At 29.8% G+C, this 2,061-nt stretch overlaps 1 protein-coding gene across 1 annotated transcript; it reads left to right on the top strand.

The window, feature by feature from the left end:
• Positions 1-1,447: 1,447 nt before the first annotated feature.
• Positions 1,448-1,831, top strand: LOC132043340 (uncharacterized protein At5g39865-like). The gene has a single exon (XM_059433843.1). It carries the CDS (start codon positions 1,448-1,450, stop codon positions 1,829-1,831), a length of 384 nt encoding a protein of 127 aa, XP_059289826.1.
• The last annotated feature ends 230 nt before the right edge of the window (positions 1,832-2,061 follow it).

Here is a 2,061-nt window from a genome sequence, read left to right on the forward strand (position 1 = left end):
TTTTTTTTTATGTATATATATATAAAAAGGAGTCCAAATACTTGACAAAAAATTATCAGTGTTAACTACCGGGAGAAATGGATTTTTGTCCCTTTACAAATATTTTTTTAATTTTATGACCTTTTTACAAGAGATCTTCATTTTTTACACATAAGAGATCTAAAAAAATACATAAGAGATATGAAAAAGATATTTTCTTCTGTTCAAATTTTAAGAGGCTAAGAGATCTTATTTTGCTGACTTCTTACAGTTTTTATTATTTTTATTTTATATTTTTAAATTTTGATTTTTCTGGTGATGACATTTGTCATCATACTATTCTTTTGCCTCTCCTATTCTATATAGATAGATGGTACAAAATTCTCAGTTACACATCTATATTTTACAAGGGACCTATTACTCCCCTACATGTTTGAGATGAGGTTTTTTCAGTTTCAAACAAGTCCGAGTTAATTGATCAATTACAAAATATACTGAAAATCTGAGAAAAATTGGAGGATTATGCCTTTCCCTAAAATAATTTTTGTTATAAGATTGAAATGAGATATTAAAAAGATTTTTATTGCGTTCGGGATTTAAATACTAATGCAATTTCAAAGACCTAAATACTAATAGAAAACATAAATAAGTTTTAAACATAAAAAGTCATAGTCAAGCAAAATTGTTATTTCGAAACTTCTTTAAGCATTAAATTTTGCTTTTAAACACAAATCTAATTGACTTGCATTATTTTTTACATATACATAAAGACCGATAACTTAAGCGTATTCGACATACACGTATGAATTCCAGGCTTTTCCAAATCCCTTTCCACAAAGTCAAAAGGGAAGGTGAAAATGAAACAAAGAAAGACAAAAAGGACAGAATGAAAAGATAATAAAGAGGAGAAAATAAAAGAAAAGGCTTAATACATGGCCAACCTCTTAAACTTATCAGAATTTTTTATTTAGACATTTGAACTTTAATACTTTTCTAATTAAATATCTTAACTCCTAATTTGTTCCAATTAGACACTTTTGATTCAAATTTTAATTTTTTTTTTTTGGTGTGTGTGTTCTCATTTGTCCATTAGATAGTTAAGTTAACCACATAAAATATGTAACATCCTTTAATTATACGCATACGCCTCACTAAGCCGCAAAATCCCATGCATTTAATACTTGCGGTTGATGCATATAATTAAAGGAGATTACATAATTTCTGTGGTTAACTTAACTACCTAAAAGACGAACGAAAACACGCGCAAAAAAAATTTCAAAATTTAAACCGAAAATAATTGAAACAAATTATTAGAAGTTGAGGTACTCAATTAAAACAAGACTGGATTCAAGAATATGTAATAAATGAAATATCTGACAAAGTTAAGAGTATAGAGGATCGTGTGGTAATTTACTTCACGAGTATACAAGGAATTCAAAGGACATTCGAAGATTGTTATAGGGTGAAAATGATATTAGGAAGCTATCAGGTTAAAGTCGATGAAAGAGACGTCTCAATGCACAACGCGTATAGGAAAGAATTACAGAGTGTTATGGGTGAAAAGAACAATAATATTGTAACATTGCCACAAGATTTTATCAAAGGGAAATACGTTGGAGGTGCTGAATTGATAAAGCAATTGAATGAAATTGGTGAATTGCCGAAGTTATTAAGAGTCCTTCCTTTAAGGCCAATTGGATATATTTGTGAAGGTTGTGGGGATGTACGGTTCTTTCCTTGCTTGAATTGTGATGGCAGCAGGAATTTTTTTGATGAAGATGAAGAACAAGTTAAGAGGTGTCAAGTCTGTAATGAGAATGGACTGGTTCGATGCACTCTTTGCTGTTCTTGATCTGCATAAATTTGTGAGTTGTATTGATTACATTTTCGTGTTAGCCTGTCGCCTTATAGTTTTTAGTTGGTGAGGCAATGGCGAATCAAAAATTTTAAACGAGTGTGAGGTAAACGTAACTCTTTTGTATCAACAGGTGGTGTTTAATATAAATTATCTACTATATATTTTGGAATTGTATAGTTGTATAGATAGTGATGGGGTGCAAATTTATCAGTTGTTCATAGTTT

This window comes from Lycium ferocissimum, unplaced genomic scaffold, assembly GCF_029784015.1.
Source record: "Lycium ferocissimum isolate CSIRO_LF1 unplaced genomic scaffold, AGI_CSIRO_Lferr_CH_V1 ctg23107, whole genome shotgun sequence".
Taxonomy (NCBI): Eukaryota; Viridiplantae; Streptophyta; class Magnoliopsida; order Solanales; family Solanaceae; genus Lycium; species Lycium ferocissimum.

What these genes read in the sequence shown, in the direction of transcription:
- LOC132043340 (XM_059433843.1), top strand. Translation starts at nt 1,448, where the DNA reads ATGATATTAGGAAGCTATCAGGTTAAAGTCGATGAAAGAGACGTCTCA.